This window comes from Crocodylus porosus, unplaced genomic scaffold, assembly GCF_001723895.1.
Source record: "Crocodylus porosus isolate Cpor-Errol unplaced genomic scaffold, CroPor_comp1, whole genome shotgun sequence".
Taxonomy (NCBI): domain Eukaryota; kingdom Metazoa; phylum Chordata; order Crocodylia; family Crocodylidae; genus Crocodylus; species Crocodylus porosus.
The window spans coordinates 34,636,664-34,655,704 of NW_017728909.1; the positions used below are offsets into that span (position 1 = coordinate 34,636,664).

At 37.3% G+C, this 19,041-nt stretch overlaps 1 protein-coding gene across 4 annotated transcripts in view; it reads right to left on the reverse strand.

Moving 5' to 3' along the window:
• Positions 1 to 6,920: 6,920 nt before the first annotated feature.
• Positions 6,921 to 19,041, reverse strand: part of ARL15 (ADP ribosylation factor like GTPase 15) — a 327,109-nt gene continuing 314,988 nt past the window's right edge. For all 4 annotated transcript variants that reach the window (XM_019532053.1, XM_019532054.1, XM_019532056.1 and 1 more), the window contains one exon: positions 6,921 to 10,732. In XM_019532053.1, the coding sequence (XP_019387598.1) occupies positions 10,580 to 10,732 (153 nt within the window). In that variant the 3' untranslated portion in view covers positions 6,921 to 10,579. The remainder of the gene's footprint in view (positions 10,733 to 19,041) is intronic.

Here is a 19,041-nt window from a genome sequence, read left to right on the forward strand (position 1 = left end):
CTGAACAGCAGGTCAAGAAGAGCATGGCCCCTAGTTGGCCACTTCAGCACTTGCACCAGGACCAGGACTTGCACCAAGACTCTCCAAAAAGCTTTCTGGATTATCTGTGCACTGTTGTATTGCCATCCCAGCAGATGTCAGTGTGATTGAAGCCCCCCATGAGAACTGGGGCCTGTGGACACGTAGTATGCAAGGTAAAATAAAGTAATTTATTCTTCCTTTCTAACTGTGCTGGTCTTCAGTGCTAATAAGAGAATCAAGAAGTTAAAGAGTATTTTAATCACTTAAGTATCTATGACAGTATACAGGACAACAGCTATATTGAATCAAAGTCCAGAAAGATACTTAATTTCTGAAAACCCGCCCAGTACTTTAAAACTCTGCATCTGTCATCTAGATGATCATGGGCCTCACCTCTAAGTAGCGGGGGTGGGGTGACTGAACTGTTTTGCAAGTTCTTCCAAATGTTTCCCTTGACCCATGAGCACCGCTTTGATCTTATGCAGGATGACTGTAAGGCAACTGTTTTTCACTCAAATGAATCTGCCAGACAGTTGGAAGACATTCCACAAAGGGTCATTGGTGGAAGGGTGCAGAGCAGAGTGTCCCCATTCACACACCTTTATAATTTCTTCTCATTGCCTCATTTGCTTAAGGAACAGAGACCTGATGATTTCCCTGATTTAGCCTCAATTTGTACATGAATCTCCTCTTCTTCAGAGGGTTTGGATTCATGTATGCTGGCTCCCCTCTCTAATATAAATACTGGATAATAAATTTAAACTCTTTAATAATGGGCAAGATTTACATCTACACTGAACACCACTCAAATAATTGAAAGATACCTTAGCCCAATAGGTCTGATGACAATTTATGATTTTTGTCTCTTCAGCATTTCCTTAATGCCAAAGAATTAAGGGTTTTTAGTTTCAGATCAGAGGACTGCAGGTGTCACCGGTCATCCAGGATGGTGATCTGTATCTCCTGAGCATCCTACTCTGTTGTACTAAAGGTACCATCCACTGCCAAAGCTGTATCCACATTGCTGACCTAACCTAAATTCACATCACATTCTTTTATGGATTAGGGCAAAAATGAATTATTCGTTTTGCAAACAGAACCCCCTAGTCATATCCCCCTCCCCACCCCTCTATCTCCCAAAAAGGCCAAACTTGTCCTCTGAGTACTTTCAAGCGTCTGTTGCTCTCCCCTCCTGCACTGATCTAGCTGGTCTTTTTTCTTCAGCCACCTTCCTCTCCAAGTGTCTTTTGAGTAGAGTTAGCAGTGATGGTTGATTTCTCCAAGGACTGCACTTCTGCATTACGAGATACTCAGCAGAAAAGTTAATGGCAGTGCCTTGTGCTCTCGTTTTCTACCCTTTATTTTGGGCCAGGAATAGCTCAGTTAAATTATATTGAAAACAACAACAACAATTTGGATTTAAAAGCCTCTTTGCATCCTCACAACCACCTGCTTCCTTATTTCACATCCAAAACACCATTTTAGGCAGAGTATGGCTAATTCTCTATGCACCCCAAGACAAATACTTAAACTGAGCCTCATTCTCATGTTATACATGTATTTAGAGCTTGGGATGGGTACCTTTTAATATACTACATGAACATTAAGTATTAGCAGGATCTAAATCCATTACCAGCTGCAGAGAGCTTCTATTGATACTTTGCTGAATGATTACTGAAATGCCAAGATGCCTAATAATATTGTAGTGCCATTGAAAAAAGTATTGATTCTAACCTTGCTTTTTGAGACTACTCTTCTGCATGTGAGCTCAGTCACTGAAGAGACCTTCTGTTCACAGCCAGTAAGGACTTTAATCTAGTCACTGGCAACCAGGGATAGAAAGTGAAACTCTCAATTACTTCACTGGGGCCAGGGCTGGATTAACTTTTAGTGGGCCCTAGGGAGACAAACTTGTGGGTGCCTACTTAATACTTATATTACTTTTATTGTATATTGATATTACTTTTTTCATGCAATAATTATAATATATAAAATAAGCACAACTGGGCCCATTCTTCACTTAGAGCTCTAGGCATGCGCCTAGTTTGCCTATGCATTAATCTGGTCCTGACTGGGGCCAGGCTTTCATTTGTACTGTATTAACAATCCCTCAGGTATCCATCGAGTGATCAGACACAGGAGCCAGAGAAGTGGCATGAATCCAAAGCAAAATATCTGACAAATGAAGGAATAAAAAATAAATCTAAATTAATACAAGCATATTCATAGCAGGCTACTCATCTCCTTTAGAGCCTGTTCTTACAGAGTTGGTGATATTTTAGGAATTGATTAATATTAATATTAAAGAATAGGAGTATTTTTTCAAACCAAGATCCATATTTTTAAACATGTTAAGCGGAGATAAGAATTAAACATAAAAAGTAACTGAAAATATCCATTATCAGGAGACCTAGCATCTTACTGTAGCCTTAGGATTGCCTGCTGGATTCTCTCACAAGCCATCAGTGTACTGGGACCAACAGCTCATTTCTCCTTCCCCCTAAAATAGTTCTACTGGATGACTTCTCTACTATCCTTTTAAGAGATGTGGGGGCAAAAAAGCTCCTTTGTACTACCAAAGAACATGATTTCTTTAATGCCAAAGGTCAATACCAAAAGAACTCACAACGTTTACTTTTGATCTTAAAATTGTGAGGTTAAAATATATTCTAAAAACAGGCAAGCAGCTCATGCATAGTCAGGTACCATCATTTCAGTACAAATGGGTCTGTACCACCTCTCAGATCTTAATTGCAGAGCTAGGGGGGATACTAGGGAGGATACCAACAGCAAGCAGCATAGAAATCTCAGTGTTTCCGGCTCTGCAGGGCAGGAAGGGAAAGAAGGATAATGTGGTTCAGGTTAGATCTCAGAGCTGGGGGATTAGGGATTATTCCTGGCTCTACCACAAATTTCCAAAGCTAGAGGTTAGGTACATAGATCCCACACTTATTCAATACAGTTCTGGACAAGTGGATTTATTTTTTAAACTGAACATTTAAAGTATGTTTCTCTCACACATTAATTGAATTAGAGGACCCTGAGGAATAAAATCATATGCAACATACTCATATCTTTTGATAAACATTTGTATGTAATATCTTTTATAAATAATATTGTCACTTGCTTGGTTGACCATTTCATCCCATTTATCACTGACAGCTTGACTTATTTTTTCAGCTGTGGATCATGCTAATTGTGGAAGCTAAAAGATAGGAATGTGAGGTAAATGGGCCTACTACGTTTAATGTATGTGATGACTTTACCAGACTTACAGTACTATATTTACAGTAACAAAAGGTTACTGTCCATATTTTAAAGAGTGGCAAATTGTGAACATTTTTACATAGTTACTTCCTCTGCAGCTTGCACTAAAAACATAATTTCAATTTCTAAAGTTTGATTAACTTGTTTTTTAATTAACACTGGTATCAGAGACCTTGGGGAAACTTATCAATGGAAGTGGAATGTTAAGTCGAAACCAAGGAGCAAATCCTCCTTGTTGGTACGCATTGCATTTTGGTAAATGTCTAATTAAGATTGCTGAAAAGGGTCTCAAAAATTAAGTTACTCAATGTTCATCAAGCTTTTTTCCCTTGTGTAACACTATGAAAATATATACACTGAATGTGTACAAGGACTACATGTGTATTTACATTTTTCAACAGGAAAACTCAGTTGATACTCAACTGAAGTTCTGTGTATGCATGTGTGCCTGCACCTGGGTGCATGCATGTTTTTATATTTCCACTATTAGTAACAACTATATCAGTGCTATTTTGTTAAAGATTTAATATAAAATATAATCAATACATATTATATACAATATGTTGTATACAATTATCATCCATATGATTACTGTACTCAAATAAAACTATCCCCATTCAAGGTCCATGTTAAAAAAGTTTAATTAAAAATGATGTAAAAATACCTGTATATAATCTCATATTATAAAAAATGATATCAAAGCTACTTTTTATATGTTAATTAATAAAAACAAACACACAAATTCTTTATTTTATACACAAATAAACATATTCTAATGTGATATTGAGTTTCATGTTTTTATTTATATATCTATCTCTCCCTATAACATATGGAACTCTATAACAATAGCACAGATACAGTTTTTGCTAATAATGGAGTTTGGCCCTTTCGAGACTATAAAATACATAAGGCGTGGGTTTCCTAAAGTTGGAATGCCATTGAATTTGGGTTCCTTGGTAACTCATTTTATAAATGTCCGATCACTGTTGCATCTGTAAGAATGGTAATTCATTATGAAAAATATGGAGATATGCACCGTAGGGTAGACAGCTAATCTAACCCTTCAAAGAGGTCAGGAAGTGCAGAATGACACTGGAAGAGAAATGCCAGTTTTGCAAGTGTGAACAGGGTCAGGATGGCTAAATTTCTACCAAAGTATTTTTAGCCTGCTAGTCCCAATTCACAGCTTGAACTGTTATTTTAAAGGGACCATGTCAAAGCTGGTAAACCCAAAATATAACCTACCATAAAATTACACTTTTTAAGAAATGCCCTTTTGATCCTGAAAAATCTATCAACCTTCCAAATCCAAGGCTGCCACATTGTTAAAATACCAACTGCTCTGCTAGGTGATTAGCCATTAAACTTACATTTGTTTTTGACGGCTGTGTATGCAAATCATGCTCTTTGCTCTACTCCCCATCATCTTTGTGACAAGACCAGGGTATTGATACTTTTTAGTACAGTAAAAGAATATTTGCTTCAGATTGCCAAGATTCAGCAGTTCAGTTAGTAATGATTTAACTTTTAACAAAAAACTAAAGCTGTCTTATCTTGTGTCAAGGTAAATGTGGCTTTAAAATTATTGCCATTCCTCATTAATATATTCAGTTTGAAGCAGCAGAACATGATTATTTTGCTTAAGACATAGCATATATCTTCCACTGCATGTTTGAAAGCAATGTTTTGTTTACGTGGCACATGAATAAACTGGCTAACAGATTTACCAGATTAAATTAGCTGACTGTCTTCCTCCATTTTCCTTTACTGGATTGTCGTGTTTTGGGGGGTTTTTGAAAACTGAAAATCAAACAAATTAATTATGAAGGGCCTCATTTCAGGTCATGCAGTGTTTACAAAAGCATCACAGTTCTTATGACTACCACTGGATGTGAATTTTTCCCACAAGGACTTATTCTTTTCCTAATGCATAAGCAATGGCCTATTCAAGAGCTAAAGTCCTTCTAATACAAAGATCTTCCCTATATAAGTAGGATATAGTATAGTAGTATAGATAGGTTTAGGCAATATTGGCCCCTATTGCCATAGTGGGTACAAGATATACATATTTTCTACCTTTTTTATTCTAAATTACCATTTAAGCTTTATATGTATCCCAGATCATTGACTGACTAGCAGTATCCGAACAGAGTTTCAAATAGAGTGCAACTGACACACTGATTCTAAATAAGTTACTTGTAATTTGCCACCTGAAAGATTAGAAACTACCTTCTTTGTCCTTCTGGCCTCATATTCCTTGATGATTGAAAAGGTTTTTTGAGTTATTTTTAGGTATAATTTGTGGAATATTATTTTAAATTTGAACACTTACCTTTCATTTTATTCTTTCGTTTGCAAATGCAAGACCAAGGACATTTATATAGGGGCAATACAGTAAGTGGGAGAAAGCAGTGTTAATGATCTGCAAATACATATTTTGCAAAGAGGATTGCTCTGAGTCTGGGAAGAGACCAAGAAATGCAATGTTATATTCTTCTATATACTTCTCTGAATTCATAAGTGAGCTGGGTGCAACATTTTTTTTGGCTTTCTTAGCATATATTTACAGTTTAAAAATATATTAAATGTAGTCAATTAAGCTAATGTAGTACAAGCAGCTAAAACTGAAGTTAACACCTGGCCTCCTAATAATTAAATCAAACCTGATCATTTATGGTCTCTTGGCAAGTCAGCTCTCAGGGATCAGTAGCACTGTTTTACATTTCCTGGGATCCCCTCCAATTTTGGGTAGTGGAGATGCCATAGCATTAATTTTTTTTTGTATGTAATAAATCCCTCTCCTCCACCCCTGGCTAGTCCAAGGACTAACTCCATCCCCCAGATATATACCAATGTTTTCATTGCTTGTTCTTTTAGACCATGGGGCCAAGCAGCTAATGGACCTTCTTTAAAATTATCTTGAATGAGGTGAGATTATTAGATTTCCACTCATCGTTTAATATGAAACCAAAGAATGAAGAAAAGTTTTTAAGTCTTATAACTGCATTCCAGTCATGACTAACGGCCAATTAGTTCATAACTGCCTACCTTGGCAATCAAACCAAGAACATACGGCTGGGCTGACTGATGCTGTACCTTAGCTGCTTAACAACATTGCTTTGTTGACACCTGGTGCATACAAACAGTGCAAGATAGGATAATGTGGCACTGGGATTCAAAACAGACCTAAGGATTATTTTTCTCTCTTAACACTGTCTTTTGAACATTTACTTGTTTATCATTTTGGGGGTTCCCTTGGTACATGTACTGAACAGGAATGTCACAATTATATATTTAAAAATATTTACTGGATACAAAAGAATGTTTCCTGACTTGAACTCCTGAAGTAATTGCATTACCAAGACTTATTTCCATTTGTAGCATTCTATTGTAGATGTCAAAATATTGCTGGAATAAAAAAACCAACAACTTGCTATGAAAATAAACCTACTAAGACTTGTATGCTTTGTTTATGCATAACTGTTATAGAATGACAAAACTCATTTGTTCTTGACAAAGAAATAAATAACCTTTTTTGCAGTCTTAATTTAGGTAACTTGGAGTCCCAAATGTTAATATTGAAAAGATTCAAGCTCAGAACTTCAACTCTACTCAGCTTTTATTTTCATTCGTTCTTTTTTTTTTTTGATAGTGGAAATCATGTATAAATCACAGACAGTACAATTTCCCCATGTCTGGTAGCTGTCCACATGAAGGGGATCAACTACTAAGTATAGAGGCTGTGTTTTTAGTATAAAGTCAGGATAATATGGCAGTTAACTATGAACCAATACTCTCAACTACAGTAAAGATACAAACTTTTGTAATATAAATTAATTGCCATTACAAAAAGGCAACTGTATTAGCTAATAAGGTACAAAAATCTGTAACTCCTATAAATATGACAAAATGCAAGAAGCTAAATGAAATAACACATCACAGATTTTTTTTTTATAGAACATTCGAATATGCAAACTAAGACACACACATGTGGCACATTGTACAGCAAGAAAGGCTATCAAAACACTAGAAGATTTCCAAAAAACCTTGCAAATTCTAGAAGTACAAGTACAGGACATAACATGGAAGCAAAAGGATGACCAGCTCAGAACTGGTAGACGAAGGAGGAGTCTTATTGACAGTTGTAAAGTATTAGGCGTCAGACAGAAGCTTGTCAAAAACAGCTGTTGCTGGATACTGATTGATAATGTTTTCATTCTGACTACTGAGACACTGCAGACAGTCACAGGTCTGAAAAGAAGCCCAATGTGGACACACACACACACACACACACACACAGACAGAGTAATTCAACAGATGGTTAAAGAACACTGAAGCACAATATCTTTATAAAAAAAGACAATATTCACTGTTTAATGAACTTACATGAAAAGTGGTTCCTAGTGACTGAATTTATTTCATCTAAATGATGAATAAACAGGAAAAAGATAAATCTGTAATTGAGATTGTTCATCTGAATAAAAAGTGTGGTGTTCATAGATTCCACTGCATTAAGAATATTCAAGAACATTTTTTTGGTCTAAAGTGTGATATAAACTGCTATGAATTGTTTTAATCCCTCCACAAAAAGGTGAAAGTATTTAACCATTTAAAAGCTAGAGATCCATTTAAAGCCACAACACAGAAGCAAAAAAGAACTACATTCAAAGTAAAGTTAAGCATCTGTCTTAAATCCTTAAGCAGTTATGAGGTATTGTTTCAACCTGGAGCATGAAGTGATTATAACAGTTAAGAATATGCATACTGAAAATCATTATTCAAAAAGAAATTATTAAAAAGAAATTGCCACATGCTACTCCTGTGCATGTGGCATTTTCCTAAAGAAAAGAATTAAACATCAAAAGGTCCTCTTCTACTGTACATCAGAGTATGGCCAAAGTCACATTCTCATTGGCTAACCGAGCCTTTTGATGTCATGGCCTTGTAGCACCTTCCAATGGTGCATAACAACTTTATGATCAAAACAAAATCAAAATCCCTATCTTTGGGGCCAAATTCACTGCTCAATATGGTGAACATAGCTCTGAGGAAGTCAGTGGGGTTGGGCTATGGGCTTGGTCCACTGCTTTTAAAATTAGGAAGAAGGGAAAAAATAGCAAAGCAATTATTTCTTCTATCTTATTTCCAACTGAAAAGCAAAAAAAAATTATAATCCTTCCTCTTTCCTTGCCCCCCAAAGCTGCTTTCCTTCCCTGCTACCCCAAATTCATCGTCCTTACTACAGTCTCTCTTCAAATCAGCTTCTTTTGCAGAAACCTGGGAATTTTAAGCTGTTTATGCAGGTTGGAAGGGAAGAGCAGGAACTCTGGCTAAGGTCTTCATGCAGCTTCAGAACAAATAAAGGGGGTCCACCACAGGTGGACACCAGGAACTAAGGGACTATGAGCTGAGCATTTTCCAGTGCCTCAGGTCATAGCCCCTTAGTGAGCTGACTTTGGGATCCTGATTTTGTCCTTAAAACATAACCATTTCAAGTTTTTGGGTATCTATAAAAGAGAGGCTTTGAGGAAGGACAGGATTAAGTGACAGCAGAAGAGAGGAAAAGGCAAATAAGCTCAGGGACCCCTTTGGGAGCAGACTCTGGTGCTTTGGTTACTGGAATTCTTGGTCTCTATTATAGAATAAAATAGGAACTGCTCAATAGCTCCAATATCACTTTGATAATAGCCAGTGAGTTGCAGCTGGAACCATTAGACCACGTCCTTATCTCAAAACAGGGTGCAGGGAAGCAGTTTACACTGAGGAAGCTACCCACTAAGGTCAAGGAAACTTAAAATGTAAAAAAAATCTATTTCAGTTAACAAAGTATATTTTTAAAAACATTAAAGAATAAACTTTAGAAGTGGAAGAATATGCTGCTCAGTAAAGCTTGGTAAAACTGTTCAAGAGCATTCTTCAAAACATAAAAAAGCAGAGTCTAGATGGATTTGTAACACCCTCGGCAAGTCACTGCAGTGCGTACCTTAGATGGATACCTGTGCTTGTGGGAGACTGAATGCACAAAGTACATCATCCAAGTTATGTATCTGTGTTCTGTGGATGTCTACACATCCTGCTGTGCCTTCTTATGCTGTGAACCAGCAGCTCAACAAGTTAGTTAACAGAAACAATTTGTTAAAATTATTTTGCAACTGCCCAACTGCTTCTAAGCCCTGCAGACTTGGGATAAGTTTGGTGAGAGGATTCCTGTAATTAAATGTGTTTTTTCTTCCCCACTTTTTAAAACCTGTTTATGTCCTACATGGTTTTTTATTGTGTTTTTCTTTAGAACTAGCCTAGAGCAAATTTCTAAGGACAAGTTCTTGAAAAGAGAGGTTTTATCACAGAAACACTGGCCAACGTGTAGCTATGGGCTAGAGATACTGGCACAGTTGTGATAATCATAGCATGTTATGAGTGAATGATAAAGGAGATCCCTTATTTAAAACCTGTCACACTTCAGGCTAAATCCATAGAATGCATCCAGTGCTGACTTAAAATACATTTATTCTTGCTGCTCTCAAATCACCTTCGCTAACCCTATTTAAATTTTTAAAAACATTACCCACTAGGTTGTGTTTTACGTAGGCTCTGTTCTCAAGAAAATTAGAAATATGAAAGAAATACTGATATGTATGCACACTGTCTTTGTGCCTTCATTTCCCCGTTAAGAAACTCCCAACAAAGGGTAGGCATTTCTTTGAAAGGGTTAAAAATTATATGTTTGAATAGCAATCATCCAACAAGCGACTTGTGATTTCATTCAGTAAGGCTTTAGTCTAAACTCTGCATCAACAAGACACTGTTGGCTTGTAAAGATAATTTACTGGTGCTCTCAGCGACTATGCTTTCCAGACAGCTTGTTTGCTGACCCACAGACTAACACAAAGTAATATCCACAAATTCTTAGGACACTATTACTTTCAGAAAAAATAACTGGTAGTATTGATCCTTTAGAGATGGATTTTGTGCGTGCAAAATTCCTTATCAATGACAGATTAATGGCAATGTATTAATTAATTAATGAAAGCAACATGCAGTGTGCAGAATTAGTGGTAAACAAAGAGGAACTCCCTATTTCAGTAGTGTAGACAACTTTACTGGAAATAATCATGTACCTGATTGACAGACCATTCATTGCAATAAAAAAAGACATCCTGCACTAAATATTTATTTACTGTATGTATGGCATAAAACAGAGTGGATACCTTGTTACCACATCAAAATTAAACTGTGAGCAGAATGAACAGGTACAATGATGATTGGACAACCAGTCTTCTTGCCTAGCTTTTCACATTCTTGAAGGCTCGAGGTCTCTCTCTTCTAGCGAATTTATCAGAAGGGTGAAGCTGTCTTTTACTGCTTCCATATCATCCAGGGAACAGGGTTTAAGAATCCAGCGTTTTCCTCGAGCAAGTGGTTCGAGTTCAAAATATTTTTTGATCTGTATATAAAAAATGAAAGCATTTAAAAATCAATTTTCCTTTTATTTACCTCCAGTCTTTAAAAAAAAAAATGTCAAAGAGATCAAGGACACTCATTTCAGACTCACACCAACAGCTGTTCTTATAATATAGGTTATATGTTGTGACCTGAAAGTGTTTTCTTTAGGGGTGAGTGACCTGCATGCAAGCCACCATTCTACCAATACATTTAACTACATGGGAGGTCTGAGAAAGAATTATATGCACTTAAGGCACGGGGAAAAATATACTAAGCAAGTGTTCAAAAACATAGGTACAACAACTAATGTAACAAGGCAAAAACCTTAAAGATGCTCCTACTTTATAACATGTAACAAATGTTTTGATATCAGTAAATATCTATGATGACTGCATCATCAGCCAAGTCTTAAACTAAAGCACCAACTTACCTAACAACACTCCAAACTTAAATACTTAATTCAATGCTAAATTACAGTAGCAGGCTCCTGGAAACATCAAACAACCTTTCCACTCTCTTTCCCAAAGACAGATGTAAATGCAAGACAATGAGTTGGTTCATTTTTACTTTAGCTGAGATGGTTGGGATGTTAATATGATAAGAGTAACAGTAAGTATCATGTGAGAGATGATGTCTTTCTATACATCTAGTCAGGACACAGCACATTCTAGGTGCAATGAAATAATTTTTAGCATTAGTAATATGAAAAAGTTTTTTTTAGCTGAAATGATTTTTCATCAAAAAAAACCCCATTCTTATTTTCACTCCAATCATGCAGCAAAAGGGCACATATATCTGAATGCAGTTCTTAATCAAATGTTAAGAGTATTAAAATGCTTGTAAGGACACATCTTGGAAAACAACCCCAATAAGGACCTATATTAGAAATATTACTATGAACAGAATTCTCAATAACTCAAGGAACATAAAAGCTGATATTTTTATTTAAATAAGGGAATGGGAGCAGTTTCTCCACAGTGTCAGAACAAACCCTTGATTTGTCAAAGAAAGCAGCCATATCAATAACAACCTATAAAAGATGTGTAATATCTGAAGTAGAGAGGATGTAGGTATGCTTATTTATGGAGAACTCTAACCAAGCTATCCTTGATTGTGTTTTGTCTTAGGTTAACAACAATATATTTTCCATAACTGCCAATAATACAGCCATTTAAACGGCTTTTTAAAAAAATGCCTAATATCTTGAGACAAATAGTACCTATCCTCTCCTTTCTCAAACTATCCCCACTGCCATCACTATGTCATATTAAAGGAAGGCCACATTAATATTTTTAATTAGATCTATTTTACAGAAATAGCATCACACCTACTTGTTGTCTTAATTACACAGGATTAAAATATACAGTAATCTAAATTAGGGCATATATGTTGAAGCATGTATTTTAATTATGTCAAGACAAAAATTATGTCAATTCACTAGCAACAATGAATTTTAAGCAAGGTAAAGTAACCACAGACTTAAGTTCAGGGTAGTAAACTGTTGCAGCTTGTTTCAGTAAATGCTAAATATCAGGAGGAAGTGAAAACTGTGCAAAAACAACAAAACAAGGTGTCAGTATAGTCACTTGATGAAGTAGCCTGCTGGTGTTAAGCTGATAAATATGGCTAAGTAACCTGAGATTTTTCAAACCTCTAGCCTACAAAATGTCTACCAAACCCCCCCTACTGGCAGACTACTGCCATCTGCCCCAGTGAATCAGACTACTGCCATCTGCCCCAGTGTGTTCACAGATGTCTACAGATGTCCTTTTAATACTGGGCTCTTGAAATAAGGCCATACCATGCAAAGGGCTAATTACCAAAATCACATTTTAATGACAGAGGGATTAAGCTTAAAAAAAGTTCAACATATGAGAATGCCTATGTAAAGAATAACAGCATTGAGTACAACCACACTTTATACTTCTGCAACTCAAGAGCAAAAGCAGTAGGACTTACTGAGTCAGACTGATGCCAAGATATACAAAATGATTTTAGGCTACATTTTGGTGACTGCTTGTTCCAAACTAAAGTCAATATTTTCAGTAATAAAACAGCACTAATTTAACAAAGCATATTCTGCACAGGAAATTTAGTTTCTTGGGGGAAAAGTAAAGAACTTGTTGTTTTTTTTAATTGTTTCTTGGTATTTAAATAAGGCATAGCTAGAAACTCAACAGTCTTCTGTAAATATTCTGCTTCTGGGAGCCTGATAAACATATTGGTGCAGTATATCCACAACAGATCCCCAGCTTGGATCAGTGCTGAAATAAGAGGATGCTGGTCATTATGTAGTGGTTTTTTGAAGCTGGAACCTCTGGTAATGACATCACAGCACAACTTTTTGTGTACCCATAGGCATTCAGCTGTTCTGGGGATAGCCACAGGGGAAAAATTACTCAATGACTTGTCTCCAAGCCGAATATAGAAACAAAAGGACTATAATCAGTCTACCTCTATTTTAGTTATTTAATACCAGTAACATAGAAGATATCTTCAACAAACGACAGGGCATTTCATTGTATGGCGAGTTCTCTCATTTAAATTTCATGTTACAATGGGAGAACTTCAGCAAGCGCAGGGCTTTGAGACCAGCTTCTGCTACTTTGGAACTTCAGGAAAGTGGTTTGCATACATAAACATTTTTCCTGTAATTTAAACCAACGTCCTCCCTCTTGTACACAAAGGGTGATTCAGTTCTAAAAACAAATATATTTTCAGACTAAAAAAAGGAAGCCTGTGCTATGCATTAGAGATAAGACAGTGACTCAAAAGCTAGATTGGTACAATTGGGTGCCCTACATTGTGTGTATAGTTTAGTTTTCCACTGGCATTTTCTCTTTGACTCTAGTTTCCAACACTCCTCCCTACTTTCTCTGTATTTGTTTTCAACAGAGTCGCTCTAATTTTCTGCACTTGTCCCCTATTGGATTTTTTTTATCTGTTTTTATTTTAAGCTTCTCCCAAGCTTGAAGTGAGTTCAGGCACTTCCAAAGGGTCTGGTTTGAAATGTTGTGAGCCCCTAGTTCTTGTGTAATCAGCAGTCGCTATTTTAGAACTTGTGCATCACAATGGGAAACAAGCATTTAACGGTAGGTGTTGTTTTGTTCTCTTCTACTGCATGGGCGGGGGGAAGAAGTAGAACATCTAAGCGGAATATAAAACTGCCAACATACCTCACATATCCTACATTAATCAAACTTAAACAGTCCTGGAACTAAGTTATAAAAATTGCCTAATCTTTAAAACTGGGCTGCATAACAAATGGTGCTGAATTAAATGCACAACATTAAGACTCATGTATTACTATCTTCCCAGTGCTTCCCATTTTGGTCCACACTGTGGCCTTGTTGGCTAGGGACAGACATTACACATAAACTGGTTTAAGTGATCAGAAACTGGTTTAAACCTTTAACAGAACAGATATTCAGTGCACATAAACCAGTTTGAAAATGGCTGAAACTGGCTTGAGATGAACCTGGTTGAATGTAGTATCAGACTTAACTGATTTGGCTCAAACCAGTTTATGCAATGTCTGACCTAGACCACTTGCTGGTTTAAGTTGAATCAGAGTCCCCCAGCATCCCAGCATACTCTCTGGGGTGGGCGGGGATCTCTGCTCCACAGCAGTGCTGGCCCCTTCCCTCTGCTCCCTGGATGGAGCTCAGCACAGACTTGCATACACAGCAGAGTCTTCTGGCTTCCCCATGCCCTGCTCTCTCCCCCCTGTCACCACTTGCTGTTTAAGCAGAGATTCCCCTCCTCCTCTCTGCCACAGCAGGGACCGTAGTCAGCATATGGCAGGCTAGCTAATGCTGAGAGGTGTCTCTGTGTGTGTCTCTCTCCAATTTCACTGTGGCAGGCAGACAGAACAGTGACTGCTTAGGGCTGTTTGAAGCTATTCAACAGGTCAGCTGGTAAGCTGTTTAAGAAGTCTGAAGTAAAGGAGTGAGGCCATTATTTTGCTAATAGGGTGATAAAGACTGTTATCACTATCAGTCCCCAGCTGGCTTGCTTGCTGTCAGTTTGCTGCAGACAGTATGAGGAAGCAGGGAGGGAGATTGAAAAGCTCTGTATCATCAGAAGAATGTGCTATACATCCCCCACTGCCTCATAGTGCTAGCCTGGGGCTGGAGGATGGCAACACTCCCACCTCTTGGGCAGTCAGCAGGGAAAAACCTGGGACCATGCAGGCAGACATCCCTAATGAGAGAGTCCTGCCGGGGCCTGGCCATACCCCACCTCAGCTCAGCTCCCAGCAGAAGGGCAGGGAGGGCTACTGTAGTGCCCCGCAGCTTCTAGCCTTAGCCACTGCAGGCATGTGCCTGAATTTCCTCAGTCCAGAGAGAATGTCGGTCCAGTTAGAAACCAGTTCAGCCTAGCCAGCTTAGACTAACCTGCAAAGATTGAATCAATTCAGGCTCATGCTTTTTGAATGTCTGTCCCTAGCTTGTGTTAACAAGCTGACACTAAATTGCATTAATTTGAGGTCAATAAAATGCTAGTGTACACTCATTATTATTCTCTCCCACTTGAACAACATGTGTACTAACATCTGATCAAAGCAAAACACCATAAAAAGATCAGGGCCCTGGACCTCAATTGATGTAAATCAGCATGCATGGTAGGGGGCAGGGGGAGATAATGGTGCTACATTGATTTACACTAGCTACCTAAACTCCTGGATTATGCTTTGTATGTGCTACAACTGATATGAATCTATTCTGGTCATCATACATGAGAGTATAACACATTTGGAATAATTCGGATAATCCATACCTGATCACAGAAACAGAAACCCTCATTTGCTATATTCATATTAAATTGTAAGTAGTTAAAGATCCATTTAACATTAACAGATAAAGCACTGAGAAGATAATTCCTTCATTACCTTCTGTCTGGAGTAACAAACAGTCATTTATTTAAAGTTAATCCAAGAGTCTTTTATATAAATCAATCCACTATTTCTCTCTCTTCACACATTCTTTTCAATGAAACTAGGTCTGTGCGTGCCACAGAGTTAGAAAACTTAAGTATAAAAATTACTTCAATTTTACCAATTGCTATGAACATACTTCTATTTCTTTTTAGAGAGAAAAGAGGAAACTAAATAGACACAAGCTGTGTGTTGTTTGAAGTGGTGGCTGAAATGCAATTTACAGTACAGGGCAGCCAGTTAAAAATTATGCCCAAACCAAATACAAATTCTTCAACCTAACAAGTTTGGGGAAATAACTCTTTCTAAAGAAAGAATCTTGCATTATCAATGTTATGGGGTGATGATAACTTTTCCTCAGGATCTGATAAAGAATGCTTCACTTTCAAAAGCTTGTTTAAATCTAGTTTTCAGCCATGCAGTTGGTCCAATAAAAAAATATCTCCCACAAAAATCCCTACCTCTTTCATACTTCCTGGACCATCACAGATGCAATGTCACCCCCAAACTACCATTATTCATTACATCATTAACATGTTATGTTATGGGGAAGAGAAATTTGGCCTTTTTTGGATAGGCAGATGCAATTCAATAGTCTAAAAGACTGTCAGATTCATTTGTATCAAACAACATCATATTTGTAATATACACAATTATCCCATAACTAGTGGCAGGCAATATTGGTTGTGGAAAGTCTTGTGCAATTTGTGTTGCTAGGTTGCTTTGTATAATTTCAAAATATTTGAAATTCTATCCAAAATTTTGGACTGGAAGTTCAAAATAAGTTTTTGAAACTGGGTTTCTGAAAGTCACTTTTAACTCATGTGGCATGCAAGCTCTGTAACAGACATGCCTGACATTTTTGGCTTGTAAATCCTGATAAAGAGTCATACAGTAGCATATACATAAACCTCACAGAATGTGTAAAAGGTATCACATTTACACTGTGCTTTATAGGATAGATGCTGTCCTTCCTCCTTATTAATGACCTCCAGACTTCCCCTCTGCTGAACTTGACCCACGTATGACAAGTGATTGCCTGAAGAGATGCATTTGCAAGATGTATCTAAAAATTTTTTCCATGTAGAGAGTAGGGGCCTGGCTAACTAGGATAGAATAAGTATTTCAGAGCACAGCATGATACTGACATATCCAAAAGCAAGCAGAAAAAAAAGAGAACAGCTTAAGAGGTGGGATACAAACTACAGAGAGTAGAAAAGACTGCTGCATGCATAGGGAAGAAGAACTCTTCATGTGCTGTCAGCTTCCTGGGGAAATGACCTAAAATTGATCCATTCAGGTGCTTTACACTTTACAAAGTTGCACAATTTTCTGTAAGTGGTGTAGTTTAGATTGGTAACAAACAGAACATACATCCAACCTTTGGTGGAGGGTGGGGGGAGGATTGCTAATTCACCATTTTTAAACCAGTCTGTATGTGCTGAACTTTTGTTCTGTTACAGGTATAAATGAGTTTCTGATCACTTATACCAGTAAAAATGTAACATCTGTACCTGACCTAAATGACTTTTGAAAAACTGTGACCTTGTACATATTTGTGCAGTGTATGAACAAGAAGATTCTCTCACCATCCATTAAGGTGAGAACAACTGATGAGGCTTCACCACAATCATTTTTTTTAATTTACAAAATTTATGTTGGCCAGATAAGCTCAGCACAGCTTTAAGTTTTCTTCCTTATACTTAATCAGAGGAAAATATACTACATGTAACAAAATGAAAATGAGGTAACATAACTTTTTGATAAAATGCTGCCTAGTATTTATCACTACACTAGATTGTAAGCCTCTGCTGTACACTGCACACTCAGAAATTACCATGGCAAATCCCTACACACTTGCTATAAGTCCCCATGTCCCTCTGCTTGCTTCGTCTTTACTCTTTGTCTGCTAAGAGAGGTAGTTAGCCAATTAGCTGCATTACTCTGAAATCAGGCAGAAGGCAGAAATATAAGTGCACACCTACGCTGTCTGTCAGCTGCTGAGGCTTAGTGTTTTCAAATATGAGCTGTCTCTTTGCTGTTTGTTTGCACTGGACCTAGCACAATGTACCTCTAATCTCATTCATTGCTACTACAATACAGATAACAAAAAAAATTATTCACTGCAAGACTCAACAACTATCTTAGGTAAGTCTATAGCAGGGGTACTCAACCCTTGGGGCTCCCTGCAGGTCTGGATATTTGGTAGCAGAAGAGTGGTGGCAGCTTAACTGCTGCAGCTTCTAGAGCCACAGCAATTAATGCTGCAGCTTCTCACTTGCTGTGAAATTTCTGGCCTTGTGGGGAGCCCTGTGGCCTGGATAATACAGCCTTACATATCAGATTGTGCGAGCTTGCTCGATGTGCTGTGTCTGGTGGGCAGGGCCAGGCCAGCAAGCCAGACTGCACCCATAAACCTCCCTCATACTGGATCTGGCCTGTGGACCGATGCTGCCTGTAAGACCCAGCCCATGGACTTGAAGGTTAAGCGCCAGTGGTCTGTAATAAATTCCAGTTCTTTACTGTTGGCAGAACCAAGGTCATCTTAGAAATATGTAAGAAGTATAATATCTAATATTAGAATACAAAAACCAAGTCATCATCATCATAAGGCTGATTATTAATGCTAGCTAAAGTCAAATACAGTGTCAGAACACTTGGAAACCCACATTCTTTTTATAAGCTACAGGGTCACCTAAAATATGATTTTTTTAAAAATAAGCGAGTAATAACACATGCTGAAGAATACGATGGATGGACTCAAAAACATATTACTTAATATATGCCCCTGTGGTGATTTATTCATTTTATATTTAAAGAGATATAGTTTAAATTGGTATCTTAGTGCATATAATCTTTCAGAAAAAATATTTGAGTCTACACAGAATTAACTGTATAAGAAAGCTAAAACCATACAGTGTTATTAATTTTTGTTTTTTCTTAATCTGATTAGTTGTTTTGTACCCTTCAAGGAAGCTAACAGTTGCTTAAAAAAATAATCTCTCTATCAAGATCCCCTTTTCTAGGCTATCTATTTGATCTGGGATATCTTTTAATGCAGAGTGTGCATGCTTTCAGACTTGATTTAAAATATGTAAACAAAGGACAAAGCCATGTGCCACATTAGAAATAATAATAAAAGCAAAAAACAAACAAAAAAGCTATCTTAAATCTAGACTTTGGTTTTAGCTATTAATAAAATGTTATCTCCAGGGTTGCTATGTAAAATGTTTGCCTACTAACTACACCATGTGTGGAGTGCCAAATCAAAATAAACTTAAAAAACCCCAGAAGTCCAAGGCCCAACCCCTACTAAAAGGTCCCTTTGCCAATGACACATCCAAATAAGGCTTTCAGTTCTGATCTCAGTTACC